Source organism: Chiloscyllium plagiosum, chromosome 9 (assembly GCF_004010195.1).
Source record: "Chiloscyllium plagiosum isolate BGI_BamShark_2017 chromosome 9, ASM401019v2, whole genome shotgun sequence".
Classification (NCBI taxonomy): Eukaryota; Metazoa; Chordata; class Chondrichthyes; order Orectolobiformes; family Hemiscylliidae; genus Chiloscyllium; species Chiloscyllium plagiosum.
In genome coordinates this window covers 66,626,915-66,641,966 of record NC_057718.1, presented here as the reverse complement: position 1 = coordinate 66,641,966, position 15,052 = coordinate 66,626,915, and the positions used below count along the sequence as shown (strand labels likewise).

At 44.0% G+C, this 15,052-nt stretch overlaps 1 protein-coding gene across 11 annotated transcripts in view; it reads left to right on the top strand.

Annotated features, from left to right (window-relative positions):
• The window catches only part of tfb1m (transcription factor B1, mitochondrial), a 74,013-nt gene that overhangs the window by 24,321 nt on the left and 34,640 nt on the right, over nt 1–15,052 (top strand). For all 11 annotated transcript variants that reach the window (XR_006312548.1, XM_043696148.1, XM_043696149.1 and 8 more), the window contains exon 5: nt 4,784–4,935. Coding sequence is in view for 10 of the 11 variants with exons in the window: in XM_043696148.1 (XP_043552083.1) it covers nt 4,784–4,935 (152 nt within the window). In the remaining variant the exon portion in view is untranslated. The remainder of the gene's footprint in view (nt 1–4,783; nt 4,936–15,052) is intronic.

The window sequence follows — 15,052 nt, the reverse complement described above, 5'->3', positions numbered from 1 at the left end:
GGCCACACGAAGGTGAAGGCGATGGAGTTGGGATGGAGATTCCACCAGACATCCACCAGATCGAAGCACTTGACCAAGTCCCCAACCTCCTCCCTGACGCCCAACCGGTGCGGGCACCACCGTGGTCCCTGTCCTTGAGGACGCAGTTAAAATCTCCCCCGAGGACGATGCACTGGCTCTCGTCAACGGAGATGAGATGACTGGACACTTCTCCGAAGAAGCTCGCTTGCCTCGGCCCGGCCAGGGGAGCATAGATGTTCACCAAGTGAAGCACCGCGCCCCCCAGCCAAACCGTCAGGTGAAGCAAATCGCCTGGCACGGGCTCTCTGACCCCCAAGATCTCCAGCTGAAAATGCAGGGCCAACAAGATAGCCACCCTGCCAGATCTGCGGGTGAGGTGACTCATGTAGACCCCCCCCCCCGCGCCACTCCAGGAGCCAGATGGCTTCGTATCCCAGGGTAATGTGGGTTTCTTGCAGGAAGGGGGTTGCGACAGCCGAGCCTAAGGCAGCGGCTACCCCGGCGTAGGTGCGGCTGGGCCCTGCGACCTTCGGGCTCGCCATACTCTGCTGCTGGATATTGGTAGGCCCCAGGCAGCAGCGGTGAAAGTGAGCCTCTGGCCGCAGCAGAAGTCCTGGGAGGTGCCCAAGGCGAGTCCCAGTCAGCAACGGTAGAGACTGGCCTCAGGCAACAGCAGCGTTGGAGGCAGGCCTCGGGCGAGTCCCAGGTAGGCCCTTGGTCGCAGCGGTGGGGGCAGACCTGTTGGGGAGGGTCCCCAAGGCGAGTCCCAGGCAGCAGTAGTGGTGGAGGTTGTGGGGAGGGGCCCAAGGCGAGTCCCAGGCAGTAGCAGTGGAGGTGGGTCTCCAGCAGTGGCAGTGGTGGAGGTCCTGGGGAGGGGACAAGGCAAGTCCTAGGCAGCAGTGGTGGAGGCAGGCCTCAGGCAAGTCCTAGGCAGGCCCTTGGTCACAACGGTGGGGGCAGGCCTGTTGGGGAGGGTCCCCAAGGCAAGTCCCAGGCAGCAGCAGTGAGGCAGGCCCCAAGCAGCAACAGCTGAGGCAGGTCGGGCGGGGTCCCAGAGACCAGCAGTGGGAGTGGGCCCCAGGTCAGCAGCAACACTCCCTTGACCTGGGTGAGACCCAGGCTGTAGCTCTAAAAGTAGGCCCCAGACTCAAAAGCTCTCACCTCCTTCTGCTTCCTCCTCCTCTTCCTTCTTCTTTCCTCTCTCTCCCGATGTGGGGCAGCTAGTCCCCTTCAAGGAGGAGAGTCCTTGCACGTGTGCACACTCACACTGATCCAACTCTCAAAAGGGAAAAACACCTGAGTGGCCAGTGACAAGCAGTACCCTTCACATCAAAGAGCAATGCTGCGTGATCAAACAGTGAAGGGGAGACACTTCTTTTTTTTTCTTTTTCTTTTCCCCCACACTACCACCTAACTGCGGTAGTGCTTATTTTTTCCCCAGTACCCATGGTGTGTGTGTATAGGTGTGAGACACAGTGAAAGACACGAGGTGCACAAATCTTTATTCAATTTCCACCACCAGAAAGATGGGAAAACACCTGAGTGGCCAGTGACAAGCAGTGCCCTTCACATCACTGTGTTATCAAAACAGTGAAGGGGAGGACACTCCTGTTTTTCTGTCAATTAGGGCTCACTGTTTGGACCAGATTAACAGCCCCAGTCAGGGCACTCCTATTCTAAATGGTCCACTTGGCTGACCTTGTTACAGTCACTACAAAAAATGTATTTAGACCTGGGTTATCCAACATTTGTTCGGAACCAATGCTCAAAATATAGGAAAGTTGAAATGACAGGTTCTGAAAGGAGGTGATCCTCCAATCACAGGGCAGTTCCCTTCTAATTTTGCTGCTGTTGGCTCATTGGTGACCTTATAAACTGCCATATGGTAGAGAAATAGGCTGTGATTGGAGAAACAGTAAGCATGTGAAGGTTTCATTCAGCCTGAACCCTCAATGCTCAAGTCATGACTGTGACATGTCTGAGAAGGGGAGGAGAGGCTTAAAATGGAAGGTTGCTGACTGAGACATTGGGAGAGAGTACCTCCTGGAGGATAGTGTGGGATATTGAAGGCAGAGGCTTTCTGCTGGAGAATAGGGATGATGAGGGGCTTGTGATAGAGAGGCTACCAAGGGATTTGTGGAGGAGGATCTGTTAGTGAGTAGCAGCTTGCATGGAGATAGGGAGGAAGAAAAGGTCAGGGAGAATGGAGCTAAAAAAGATGTTGAGCGCTGGGTCCATGCCTTAGGGATGCTCAAACACACCTTACATATTTTGCCTTTATTGGTACTACCACCGTGTTTGTGCTAAAGTGTTTGAGCAGTTAAAATGTGTGCTTCATATCATTGCCGCTTGAGGCCACGTTTTCTCTCCCTCCCATGCACGTGCAGATTCCCTGGAGGTCTGTGGGAGTCAAGATAGCAGAACAAATCAGGAAGGCCATGAGGAGCAGGAGTTGCAGCAAAATAAAGACTTGTGATAGCTAGAGGGTTGGAGTGCTGAGGGTGAATGTCTTCCCATCTTCACAACAACCCTGAACTCCTGTTCTGGGGTATTGATTTTCAAACCTCCTAGAACCAGGGTATATGAGTGTAAGGAAGTGAAGGTGAGTGTGGGATGAATGTTTTGGGCATATAGAAGGCAAGGAAGGAGTTCTGGAAAATTAGATAGGCTGTGCTTGATGCTTTCCTGCCTCTGCGCAAGTGATTTCTGGGCAGAGAGGCCCATATCCTAATCCACCTCAGGAGAGAAGGGAAACCCATGTTGAAAATTAACTGCTTCTGACTGGCTACACTTTTGTGTGAATTCCAACCAAGCTCATGGTGTGCCCCACTAGAGGTAAAGGTACCCTAACTCCTTAGGTTGCTCCAGTCCTTCCTTCATGATCTGGACTTGAAGCTGAATCTATCTGTCAAACTCTGCTGCTTACGGGTAAAAGGGCAAAAAAGGATTTTATTATTTAGCTCTGCTGCTTGGCACTTTATAAAGATCACTTTTGTGAATTATTTTTAAAAAATTATCAGCTATTGCTTTATTGTTCTATGTTTTAAATTGCTCTGCAGCTTTTTTATGTTTTTACATGGTTTTTTTTTCTTTCTTTTGACATTGATATTTAATATTGTACCAAACTAGATTCAGGCTGCTGGGAAATCAAGTACTCACAGGCTGTCTCTGAGTACTTTATGGAAGGCTAGCAGAAAGGATTTTTTTCACTCTAATGCAAGTGAGTAGTTTTAGCACAGCATGTCTGGCAGTATCTGTACAGAGAGAAACAAAGGTCATTTGGTCAGAACTAGTGACGATTGTAGACCTGAAGTGTTGACTCTATTTCTCTTTCTATAGATGCTGTCTGGCCTACTGAATATTTCCAGCAGTTTCTGATCATATTTCTTGGATTTAAGTACTTTATCCTTTTATATGTTCCAAAATCACCAAAAATATTCAACTTGTCTGGTTTTATTTAATACTATTTTGAGGGTGTTAATCTGGCTGTCAACCTCAACGCCCACACCCGTGTTATAATTGGGGCGAGGAGAATCAGCTTTGTACTTGTGTTATTTTCCTTCAGTTCAGTTTCCAAAGGATACACTCAAATATTCCAGAGAAATGCTTGTGGCCCTATTCTGATCAATTTTTCCTTACCTAGAGAAAGTTCAGAGATCAGGAAACATAACTTCTAGGAACAGGATACTCCTTTGAGTTAACTAGTGAATGTTCAACTTATGTATGCAATGCCAATCACGCAGGCTGCTTTGTCCTAAATGGTGTCAAACTTCTTGGAGCTGCACCATCCAGGTAAGTGGGGAGTATTCCATTACACTCCTAACCTTTGTCTTGAAGATGGTGGACAAGACTTGGGGAATCAAGCTGTCTTCCTAGCCTCTGACCTGCTGTTGTAGTCACTCTGTTTACGTGGTGAGTTCAGTTGAGTTTCTGGTAAATGGAACCCCCCAGGCTGTTGATTGTGGAGGATTGAGTGATGGTAACACCACTGAATGTCAGTGGGCAATTCTTAGATGATATCTCATTCATGGATGTGGCAAGAAGAGCCTGTGTCTGATTTGTTGGTTGTGGGATTGCTTAGCTCTGCCTGTGACTTGTTGCTTATGCTGTTTGACATGCAAATAGTCCTGTTTGGTTGACATCTCATTTTCAGGTATGCCTGCTACTGCTCCTTGGCATGCCCTCCTGCACTCTCCACTGAAGCAAGTTTGATCCCATGGCTTGATGATAATTGTTGAGTGAGAGATAAGCTAGGCCATGAAGTTACAGATTGCACTGAGGTTCAATTCTGCTGCTGTTGATGGCCCTCAGCATCTCATGAATGCCCAATCCTAAGCTGCTGGATTTGTTTGAAGTCTATCCCATTTAGCACGGTGATAGTACCATACAGCACGATGGAGTGTATTGTCAGTGTGAAGACAGTCATCTCTTCAAGTACTGAATGATCATTTTACCAATATTGTTGTGGACAGATGCATCTGCAGCTGGCAGATTGGTACAATTTGAGGTTAAGTGTGGTTTTTCCCCTCTTGTTGGTTTCTCCCTCTGCCTACCACTGACCCAGCAGCTGACCTTGTCTTGTGTCTGCTGGTTATTCCTTTTTAAGGAATCGTTCTGTCTTCCAGTGATAGGAGAGCAATTTTTTTTCATGGATTGTTCATTGATTTTTCACTTCTGAAAGATGGTGCATCAAATTGAGCATTTGGGTCCTAGCCATATTCAGTCACTTACAGTATATTTATCTTTTTAAATTTTTGAACAGACCCTCCAAATGTGCACATCATTGGCAATCTTCCTTTCAGTGTTTCAACACCTCTCATTATCAAGTGGTTGGAGAATATTGCAAATCGTAATGGACCGTTTATCTTTGGGAGAACACAGATGACACTAACATTTCAAAAGGAGGTTGCAGAGGTAGGTTTTGGATTTATTTCTGTGCTTAGTTCCTGAAATAAGGCATTTGCTGCTTGCATATTGAGATATTGAACTGAGTATCTCAGATCCTTAAGTGTGCTTGTAAACAACAAATGCAGGAGATCACAACAGGTTAGGCAGCATGCATGGTGAGAGAGCAAGCTTACATTTCGAGTCGAGATAGCTCTCTGTGATCTGCTGTGATCTCTTGCATTTGTTGTCCCTTGAACTAAGAAATGGGGCCAAGCATGTTTATTACAGGATGTGGGACAGTTATATTTAAGCTACATGAGACCAATGTACAGAGTGCTACAACTGCTGCACATACAAGACACCCTAGCATTGAATTCAAGAAAACCAGACCGGGGCATCCAGTCAGAGCTCCAGATCCATCTCACCATTTGAGATTTGGACTTCGGGCTGGGGATGTTAGTGATAACACATACTGCGCAACTAACTAATTGGAGAATACTAGAATAATGTAAACCAAGTAGAGAGAAATTTTGTGGGAAGATCAGATGTAATAAGATTCACATAAATCTTGACAATGCAACTAATCACATGAACCTAACATCAAATGCAGGAGATCACAGCAGGTGATGAAGACCTATCTAGACTTGAAATGTAAGCTTGCTCTCTCACCATGGATGCTGTCCGATCTACTGTGATCTCCAGCATTTGCAGTAATTTGGCTCCTACTAAAATTAATGCCTTCCTGTTCCACTGAATATGCCTTCAGGCATTCTCGCAATGTAAAATCTTGGATGGTCTGTTTCTCTAATGACCGTGGTTACTGAATTTCTGCTCCTGAACCTAACCCTCTGTTCTGGCTTTAAGGTTGACAAAATTTTGTCTTCTGTCTAAGGCTGTACCGACTCTGCTCCTTTTTGCTGTGGCTTTGTTCTAGTTCCTTTAAGTTCATTCGGTCTCGAGGCTATATTTGGCCTGAAATTGTTCTGCAACTAGTACATTTGTTTTTAGCCTCCTGTTTATTAACAATTCTGGCTATTCAGTGGTGGTGTCCTGTAACTAAGCAGAGCTAATTCCCAGTCTGGATTCTTAAGAGTTCTCAGTGACTTCATGACCTTGGCTGTACTTTCTGCTTCTCTGTTCGAGTAAGAATTGAGTGGAGAACTTGTCGCCTGGTTGATGCCGACCTCCAACATAAACAACCTGAAATTCTTTTTGACAAATTGATGTCTGTTTTCCAATATTAATTCATCTGGGAAACCATGTATTGTACAGATCCTTTTCAGTGCTCAGATTAGTGCATGCTCTGGCTGAATGAAGTCTTGCCACTTCAATTCATCCTGAATAATGGCTCACTCCTGCTAAATACATCTTCCCTATAAAATTGAGCAAATCCATTTCTCGTCCGTTCCATGCCCTTTGTGGAAATCTTGATGAAATCATTGGTTCTGTAGGCTCTTGGCTGTGTACGGCACATTTGGCATGAGGCAATGTAGTCCTATATGCCTAGCCGTCACACTGATTGTTGTGTTCTTGTTCTGCACTTCATGATACCTAACTGCGAAATGCAGACAAATGGGACTAGTTCAGTTTAGGGTGCCTGGTTGGCAAGGATGAGTTGGGCAGAAGGGTCTGTTTCTGTTCTGTGTGACTCCCTAAATATCCAGATGGAGTTTCAGTAGGATTTCTCTTCACAATGAACTTTGGTATTAAATGTTCATACACCATTATGTCTCCTATAATTAAGTGTAGATTCCGTTTCTGGTAACGTCTCTGTACTTGGTCTTCCGGACTATATTTCAACCTCCGTGTAGACAGTATTTATTTTGAATCTCTACAGTTTGGAAACAGGCCCTTCAATCCAACAAGTCCACACCAACCCTCAGCAGAGTAACCCACCCAGTCCCCTATATTTACTGCTGAGTAATGCACCCAACTTACACGTCCCTGAACATTGTGGACAATTTAGCATGGCCATTTCACCTAACCTGCACATCTTTGGGCTATTGTCTGATGTTTGTGCACTGCAGCTGTTGGTTATCGCTGTAAACTCTTCTGCAAGAAAGTTTTAATATTTTGCTCGATCCATTTCTGTTCTTGAGAATGCATCTGTATTTGTGCCTGGCCTACATCATAGACTAAATCATGTTTGTGCTTTGTCAGCCTAAGCCTGAATCTTTGTTTGCATGGAGCTACTTTTTTGAGACTTCTTTCAATCTCGATGTGGAGATGCCAGTGTTAGACTGGGGTGTACAAATTTATAAATCATACAACGCCAGGTTATAGTCCAACAGGTTTAATTGGAAGCACTAGCTGCTCCTTCAGGTGGTTGTGGAGTACACAATTGTAAGACACAGAATTTATAGCAAAAGTTTACAGTGTGATGTATCTGAAATTATGCATTGAAAAATACCTTGATTGTTTGTTAAGTCTCTCATCTGTTAGAATGACCATGATAGTTTCACTTCTTTCATATGTAAATCACAAGACTCTTTTTAGAAGTTACATTCTCAGGTTAACTTTAGCAATAGGTGTCAGCCAGATAAGATGTTGAAGGTGTTAGTCCCCTGTGTTCTGTTGTCTGTACCATAATGTTTAGATTGATTCTAATCTAAAAAATGAGTTAAGAGTCTTACAGGGATTCATGCAGTTTTTGAACAAACTACAATGTAACTCTGCAAGTACAAATTCACCCCACAAAGGTATATATGCAAGTGGATTTGTGTGTGTGTGTGTGTGTGTGTGTGTGTGTGTGTAGTGATCACCATCACACTACAGGTGATCACACCCAAGGTCTCTGTTGAGGCCCTCCCTATGGGTACCGAACTTAGCTATCAGCCTCTGCTCGGCCACGTTTCGCTGCTGCCTGTTCCGAAGTCTGTCTTGGAGGATGGTCACCTGAAGGTTCGTGGTCAAATGTCCTAGGTCGCTAAATTTGTTCTCCAACTGGGAGGGAACACTCCTGTCTGTTGATTGTTGCCCATACATCCGTTGCTGTAGCCTCTGCTCTGATTCCCCAATGTACCATGCCTCAGGGCATCCTTGCCTGCAGCGTATAAGATAGCCAACGTTGACTGAGTCACATGAGTACCTGCCACATACATGGTGGGAGGTGCCCCTATGCGTAATGGTGGTATCCATGTCCACACTCCAACATGTGGACATGTTGCAGCTACATGACAGGGTTGCATGGAGTTGTCCTGAAAGTCGGGCAGTTTGCTACGAACAATGATCTGTTTGAGGTTTGGTGGTTGTTTAAAGGCGAGCAGTGGAGGTGTGGGGAAGGTTTTGGTGAGGTGCTCCTCCTCATCCTCATTGATAATGTGTTGCAGGTTGCGAAGAACATGGCGTAGTTTTTTGGCTCCTGGGAAGTACTGAACAACGAAGGGTACCCTGTCGTTTGCAGCACGTGTCTGTCTCCTGAGGAGATCATTACCATTCTTTGCTGTGGCATGTTGGAACTGGCGGTCGATGAGTTGAGCATCGTACCTCGTTCTTATGAGGGCATCCCTGTGTAGTTCCAGGTGCCCGTCACGTTCCTCCTCATCTGAACAGATCCGATGTACGAGTAGGGCTTGTCCATAGGGGATGGCTGTTTTAATATGGGTGCAAATTTGGTCCCCATGGCTATTCCATGTGTCTGGATGAAGAACTGGTTGTCAAAGGTGAAGAAGTTGTGATCAAGGATAAAGCAGATGAGTTATAGGATGGTGTTTGGAGATTGGCAGTTGTTGGTGTTGAGTACTGAGGCTGTTGCTGCGATGCCATCATTGTGGGGGATGCTGGTGTAGAGTGCGGAAACGTCCATTGTGACGAGGAATGTTCCCGGTTTGATTGGTCCGTGGATGCTGGGTTTCTGTAAGAAATCTGTAATGTCGTGACAGAAGCTGGGGTACCCCTGTACAATGGGTTTCAAGATGCCTTTGACATAGTCTGAGAGATTCTCACACAGACCTCTCTCTCTTCTCCTCTCTCTCTCTTCTCCTCTCTCTCTCTCTCTTCTCCTCTCTCTCTCTCTCTCTCTTCTCCTCTCTCTCTCTCTCTCTCTTCTCCTCTCTCTCTCTTCTCAGATTTTCCAGCATTTTCTCTTTTGGTTTCAGAAATATACTGAGTTTTAGTTTCAACCAATATACACTTGAATAAGGGCTGCTGCAGCAATCTAGTGAACAAGCCTAGATTGCAATATGCTTAGACATCAATAGAACGTAACCTCCTCTTTAATTCTTTCAAAAGCTATGAGTGGCTCCAGGTTCTAGTAGCACTGTGATCCTTTTTTGTTAAATCAGCTATCTTATGTGTTGAATGAGACTGGCTAAGGTGGGGTTAAACTTTCCCACTTTATCACCAAGAACACTGTACACTATTTATGCACTTTGCTGAAAATTCACCTATGGTTCTTGTCTTCCTTGGACTCACTTCTTGTTGAATGATGTGTTCTAGAAATGTTAGTGCCATTCTCAAGAATTTGCATTTGCCATTCTGTGTTGCCTTTAACATGCCCCTGATCTGCTAATTGTGTTCCCTTTTCACTACAGTATGCACTAAGATCCATGTTGTAATGCTTCCCCCTTTAACTTCCAGAATTTTAGACACCAACCTTTGGAAGACCTCTAGTACAGAGGAGATCATAAATGATAATTGATAGAAGCAATTCTGCTAGAAATGTAATAAATGTAGTGATTTTGACTTTCAGTTGTAACAGTATCTATCCAAGCAGACTGTTGGCATCCAATTTTGTGAAAAACTTGCTTTTGCCACCTTTGCTAATTTATTATTGACAGACAATATGTTGGACTTTCTTCTTAATCTTTATTTAATTGACTGAGATCCATACAGTTTTCTATTTACCTTGGGAACAGTTACCATCTCTGAGTGCCCTTGTGCAATTTTTTTTTTTATCACTTGCTATTAAGCCAATTTCAACTACGCTGACTAACTGAGATTCTACTCTTCCCATCAAAGAATGAGACATTTTCCGAGGGAGACTTAAGCAGATGGATTTAGTATCATCTTCTTGCAAACAATGTGGAAATCTTGTTTCTGTTTACCTAAGCCTTTGAATAATTTTGGAATCCACACTATCTAAGAGATCAAATCAAATATATTTATTTCTGCTCAACAATGAGATATTCTGATTCCTCAACATATATAATGTTTTACTGACTAAATTTCATGGTGATTTGACCATGCACCTGAAGATCTGCATGCCCTGAACCTTGAAGTTAGCTGATCTAACCCTTGCAGTCATCAATCGTGGCTAACTGTCTGGCAGCCAAGGGCATTTAGATTTTTTAGATTTAGATTACAGTGGGGAAACAGGCCCTTCGGCCCAACAAGTCCACAACGACCCGCCGAAGCGCAACCCACCGAGACCCATTCCCCTACATTTACCCCTTCACCTAACACTATGGGCAATTTAGCATGGCCAATTCACCTAAATTTGGCCTCTGATCTTTGGGTATGTGTCCTCCAAGGCGGACTTCAAGATACACAACTACACAGAATCGTTGAGCAGCGGCTGATAGCCAAGGTCTGTACCTATGACAACAGCCTCAACTGTGATCTTGGTTTCATGCTGATGACCCCACCACATTGCTCTGTATCTGTAAAATCATCTTTACTGTCCAGTTTTGATACCATCACCTTGATAAATTATGATCTCTCTACCTTAGTTTGTACAGTTTTGAATTATTTATTACTTTGGTTGGACCCTTGGCATGCACTTCTTATACCCATCGTTATTCCAGTCATAGAGTCATAGAGATGTACAGCATGGAAACAGACCCTTTGGTCCAACCCGTCCATGCCGACCAGATATCCCAACCCAATCTAGTCCCACCTGCCAGCACCTGGCCCATATCCCTCCAAACCCTTCCTATTCTTATACCTATCCAAATGCCTCTTAAATATTGCAATTGGACCAGCCTTCACCACTTCCTCTGGCAGCTCATACCATACACACATCACACCCTGCGTGAAAAAGTTGCCCCGTAGGTCTCTTTTATATCTTTCCCCTCTCAACCTAAACCTATGCCCTCTAGTTCTGGACTCCCCGATCCCAGGGAAAAGACTTTGCGTATTGACCCTATCCATGCCCCTCATAATTTTGTAAACCTCTATAAGGTCACCCCTCAGCCTCTGCTCCAGGGAAAAACAGCCCCAGCCTGTTCAGCCGCTCCCTCTAGCACAGATCCTCCAACCCTGGCAACATCCTTGTAAATCTTTTCTGAACCCTTTCAAGTTTCACAACATCTTTCCGAAGGAAACTGACCAGAATTGCACGTAATATTCCGACAGTGGCCTAACCAATGTCCTGTACAGCCGCAACATGACCTCCCAACTCAACACTCCCTAGGACCTTACCATTAAGTGTATAATTCCTGCTAAGATTTGCTTTCCCAAAATACAGCACCTCTCATTTATCCAAATTAAACTCCATCCACCACTCCTCTGCCCACTGGCCCATCTGATCAAGATCCCATTGTGAATTGAGGTAACCTTCTTTGCTGTCCACTACACCTCCAATTTTGGTGTCATCTGCAAAATGTACCTCTTTTGCTCGCATTCAATTCATTTATGTAAATGACAAAAAGAAGAGGGCTCAGCACCGATCCTTGTGGCACTCCATTGGTCACAGGCCTCCAGTCTGAAAAACAACCCTCCACCACCACCCTCTGTCTTCTACCTTTGAGCCAGTTCTGTATCCAAATGGCTAGTTCTCCCTGTATTCCATGAGATCTAACCTTGCTAATCAGTCTCCCATGGGGAACCTTGTCGAATGCCTTACTGAAGTCCATATAGATCACATCTACTGCTCTGCCCTCATCAATCTTCCTCAAAAAACTCAATCAAGTTTGTGAGACCCTTGCAGACATCAATCATGGCTAACTGTCAGGCAGCCAAGGGCATTTGGTCTCTGATCTTTGGGTATGCGTCCTCCAAGGCAGAATCGTTGAGCAGAGGCTGATAGCCAAGGTCCATACCTATGACAACAACCTCAACTGTGATCTTGGGTTCATGCTGTGCTACATGTGACCCCACTACACTTCTGTATCTGTAAAATCAGTCATTTAGTTTGTCTCCAGCGCGACCTTATTTTAAATTTTTTTTTTGTAATTATCTCTTTTTATCGGATTATAGGTCATCCCTTTGCTTATTCAGCTGTCAATACTTAACTCGCTGTCTAACACACCTGGTCATATGCAGAGACTTTATTTCTTTAACTCCACCCAAACCAGTTATATGATCTTTTGATCTCTATGCCCTTGATCTCCCTCTGTCTGCCTAGGAACTCTGTGTCTGTGGTCTGTTCTCTGTCACTGCACCTGACAAAAGGGCTGCGCTCCGAAAGCTTGTGGTTTCAAATAAATCTGTTGGACTATAACCCAGTGTTGTGTGACTTCTGACTTTGGCAGTATAGAAGCAGATACTTCTCTGTTGAATCTAATTTTGTGCAAACCTTGTACCTTCACGTGGATATCCAGCATCTGTTTTAACTCTCTTTCACCTTGTCTGGGAATGTTAATGTTTTCTTCTATATCATGAAAATTAATGATAGATGAGGTCCAAGAACTGAGCCTGCTTTACCCCTCTAGGCACTACCTGCCACTCAGGAAAAGACCAATTTGTTCCTACTCCTTGAGGACTGTTTCCTCTCTATCAACTAATCGGTTTTAGTATCACCGTTGAAACTTTATTGCTGGAACAGCACAGCAGGTCAGGCAGCATCTAGGGAATCTAGAACCTACTGCGAATCCTCTTACAAAGATGCCTTCCTTGAAGAAGCTCTCTGCCTCTAAATTTCCCTAGATGCTGCCTGACCTGCTGTGCTGTTCCAGCAATAAAGTTTCAGCTTTGATCTCCAGCGTCTGCAGACCTCACTTTCTCCTCTTTAGTATCACCGTTCCAATCCCATCTGATTTGATATGCCCAATTGATAATCAGGTTGAAGTCACCCAGAATTCCTGCTGTACCTCTATTACTTGTATCTCTAATTATCTTTTTTTAAGCCATCCCCAATATTACTACTACAACATGGGAAGCTCTGTGCAATCCCTACTATTGTTTTCTTTCCCTTGGTGTTTCTCAGCTCAGTCCTCATCGATTGTACATCACCACAGCTAATATTATTATTTACAAAGGCAATAATTTCTTTTTTAATCAGCGGCACTATCCCACTTCCTTTTCCTTTTTGTCTGCCTTTTCTAAAAATTGAAAATCCTGGATATTCCGTTCCCATTCCCAGGCATCCTGCAGCTACATCTCTGTAATCTGCACTATATCATTTAGATCCATTTAGATCTCTTGTACAGTTTGTCCATTTTGTTGCAAATTCTCCATGTGTTAAGTCACAAGGCCTTAATGCTTGTCTTTTTACCATTCTTAGTCCTGTTCACTGTGCCCCTGCTCAATTATAGTCCTTGAATTTACTGCCTATCTTCTTATTTCCCATTCTGTCGTCTGTTTTAGTCCTTATTTTCCTGTCATTTGTCTCCGTGTATACAGTCCTATCCTCCTTCCATTTTAATTTAAATCCTTCCTGCCAAAACTTGCAAATATATTCCCTCGGACATCAATTCTGTTCTTGCCCAGGTCCAATCTGTCCAGCGTGTATAGCTGCCACTACCCCAGAACCGATCTCAATACCTGAGGAAACTGAAACTCTTCCCTGTAGCACTACCTCATCAACCACAAATCCGTCAGATATATCCTGCTATTTCTACTCTGACTAGCAAAATGTTCTGTAGGCACAAGGAGCAGGAGGAGCATACCATGGCCTTTAGTTTTCCTTCTATCTTCTAAACCTTTGACTTAAATGCATAGATTGCTCTTGAATTCACACAATATTAATTCTAGGGCCCTTCTACTTTGGATCACTGAACTTAAAGCCCTTGTGTACTTTAAAACAAAAATAAGACTTTCAAAACTATCAACACTAAAAACAGCATAAAAAGTATTAAAATCATATAAAACAATATGAACATTAATAAAGTTGTCCTTGCCTCATTCTCTCTGGGAATTGTGACTTCAGCACCAAGGCTCTGCCTTGTGCTCATACCCTGGCTCACCACTGACTCCCCAGCTCACTGCTTACTCTTTTAAACTGAGAAATGCCTGGCTAACTGCTTGTTTTTTTTAAAAACAGTGAAGCTGATATTTCTAGTGTCAAGCATAGAGCTTGAATTGAGGCAGCATTCTCTCAACACTCATTTTTAGTTTTATTATTGTAAAAGGAACCATTTATATAGCTTTCTCTGTTTCCATCTGCAGTGTTGACTCCAAAGCCAGAAGCAAATGAAGCACTTACCTGGAGTGAGTTTGTAAAAGAAAGTTTGGACAGGGAGAAAACGAAAAACCTATCAGCCATGATTAAATGGCAGAGCAGACCCGCTCGGCTGAATGGCTTGATTTCTGCTCCCATGTTTTACGGTCTTGGTCAGTATCTTCTGACTGGCAGGAAGGACAAAATAAGTCAGTGTTACAGTTTAAAATTGCTGCCTGCTGTGTTCCCCTCAATGGGATGTAAATCACAACTAAAAATGGAATGATTGATGGCTGTAGTATCACTGGTGATGTCAATGGCGAGCTCACAGCTAAAGGGCTGGAAAGTGATAATTGGAGTTTCTAGGCTCTGGCTGTTAGGAGCTCAGGTCATGGCTTCTGCCCCTTTCTGGGAATTGGAAACTTTTGACCATCATTCAATGTTGCAGTTGACTGCTTGATACTTACTTGAAAATCAAGGTGTTCTGAATGTCACTAGAGGATTATTTATAAGAAGAGTATTTCAGACAGTTTCATTTTATTGGAGATTGATATCAGTCCTAGAGAAGATTGATGCTCTATTTGAACAGGAAGGAGTTAATGAATGGGCAAAATTGATGTATAGGAAGGCATTTAAACTTGGAAGTTGGGTTTGGGGAAAGGATGAGGAGGGCAGGATGAAAGCAGTTAGAAAGTACAAAATCGACAAAACTTGAAGCAAAGACATAAGTTACAATGTGAAAAGTATAATATGAAAGAAAGATACAGTTGGGGAGGATAATCAAATTTAAACTAGTTGTAATCAGGGGAATAATTGAGGTAAACACTCTCATTAGATCCTCTTGTAATCTTCTGCACTCAGTGGAGTTCATGCCTAATCTATGCA